This window comes from Halyomorpha halys, unplaced genomic scaffold (assembly GCF_000696795.3).
Source record: "Halyomorpha halys isolate HHAL.00 unplaced genomic scaffold, Hhal_1.1 Scaffold28.1, whole genome shotgun sequence".
Classification (NCBI taxonomy): domain Eukaryota; kingdom Metazoa; phylum Arthropoda; class Insecta; order Hemiptera; family Pentatomidae; genus Halyomorpha; species Halyomorpha halys.
Genome location: NW_027110130.1, coordinates 100,756 through 102,404, shown reverse-complemented (window position 1 = coordinate 102,404; position 1,649 = coordinate 100,756). Strand labels below are relative to the sequence as shown.

At 26.1% G+C, this 1,649-nt stretch overlaps 1 protein-coding gene across 1 annotated transcript in view; it reads right to left on the bottom strand.

The window, feature by feature from the left end:
- Ranbp21 (exportin-5-like protein Ranbp21) overlaps nucleotides 1-1,649 on the bottom strand; it is a 47,618-nt gene that overhangs the window by 20,256 nt on the left and 25,713 nt on the right. Inside the window, exon 11 of the mRNA XM_067048227.1 lies at nucleotides 1,034-1,279. Coding sequence (XP_066904328.1) covers nucleotides 1,034-1,279 — 246 coding nt within the window. The remainder of the gene's footprint in view (nucleotides 1-1,033; nucleotides 1,280-1,649) is intronic.

Here is a 1,649-nt window from a genome sequence, read left to right as displayed (position 1 = left end):
CACTATACTTATAATTTGCCTCTTTATCATCTATTATTGTTACATATATTTTCTTCCTCTTAATTTTCATTTCCTTTTCATATTTCAATTTTTAAATTATTAATAACTAATATATTTATACTTCTTTGCATTATATAACTTCATTTTCATTTTATTTCCTTAATTATGTTATTTTACCTACTTTTTCAATTATCTAAATTGTAAAAGTAGGTAAAAGTATAAATTTTATTTTCCAATTCTCTCATCACTTTATTTTATTAATTTTATACTGTAAAATTATTCACTTTATGTCATTCTGTTTATATTTTATTTTCTATACTTATTGGTTGTTATCTTATTCTGTTCTTAGCCCTGATGAAGGCTAGAAACTCTAGCCGAAATGTTGGCACAATTAAATAAGCTACTCCATCTTATTTGTGTTTTATTTGACCGCACCCCCAACCATCATCTCCTAGTAAGTCATCCATAGTCAACTATCTCTTATAATTATAACTATTTCTATTTCTTCTTATGTTATTACATCCCTTGTTAATTTTAAATCTAATAGTTTATGTAAATTATTTTATGTATACTTACATAAAATAATTTTCATTTTTATATAATTTTCTTTTTTATTTATATTTACATAATTTTTAACCCTACCTTAGTTAGTTTATGTTTTTGTATCATATTATCCTACATTATCAAAATATTTTTAGTTATTTTTTGTACCTTTTCTAGCCCTGATGAAGTTTCCAAAAAGTGGAAACTCAAATAAATAGTTGTTAACTATTTTTTATTCCTTTTTGACCGCACCTCCGACCATCTCCTTCATATTTGAATAAAACCCTTTATGTTTGTTACACAATATAAAATGAAAGTTCAAAATTGACCTAAAATCTTTTTACTTGATTTTAAAGAATAAAAGTTGAACATGAATTTATTTAAAAGCAATTTTAAATTATTAGATGTTGGTAATATATTTAAATAAAATTCTTTTACAAAAGTTATCCTTTAATTTTAATAGAATTACCTTGTAATTTAATAGAATTACCTGTAAGCACAAAGCCTCCATAGTCGACAAGGTGTGAGGTTTAGCCTGCAAGCTGATAACGATACCGTGTATCCTTGAGAATACAGGAAGTAGGAGAAGCGGGTATTTTTGGGCTATTTTAACCATGAGGGAGGCTGCGTGGCGTCGAAGGTTCTTGACTCCTCGAGACCTTTGATTTTTAGGCTCTCCGGGAATGGTGAAAACTAGCGTGGCAAAAATCTTGTCCAAAACTTTTGGTAAATAAACCTAAAATAATATCAAAAATAAAGTTTTTAGAGAATAACTCTAAAATGCAAAACATAACAAGTTAAATAATAGTTATCAAGTTCCAAAGTTACAAATATTTTTGAAATAAAAACAATTAACATTATTAATTTGCTTGAACATAATTGTTATTAATCTTGTCCAAAACTTTGATAAATAAATCAAAAATAAAGTTACTAGAGACATATTTTTATCTTTTATTTGAAGAACTCGTTACTATTCCATTATTGGCACTATCTTATCCACTTATTACTAAGATACAATTTTAAATTATAGCTCATTACAAAGAGGAGCTATAACCGTTCCCTCTGACAGATTAAATGTAAAAAAAAATACACAAAAGTGGACAAGT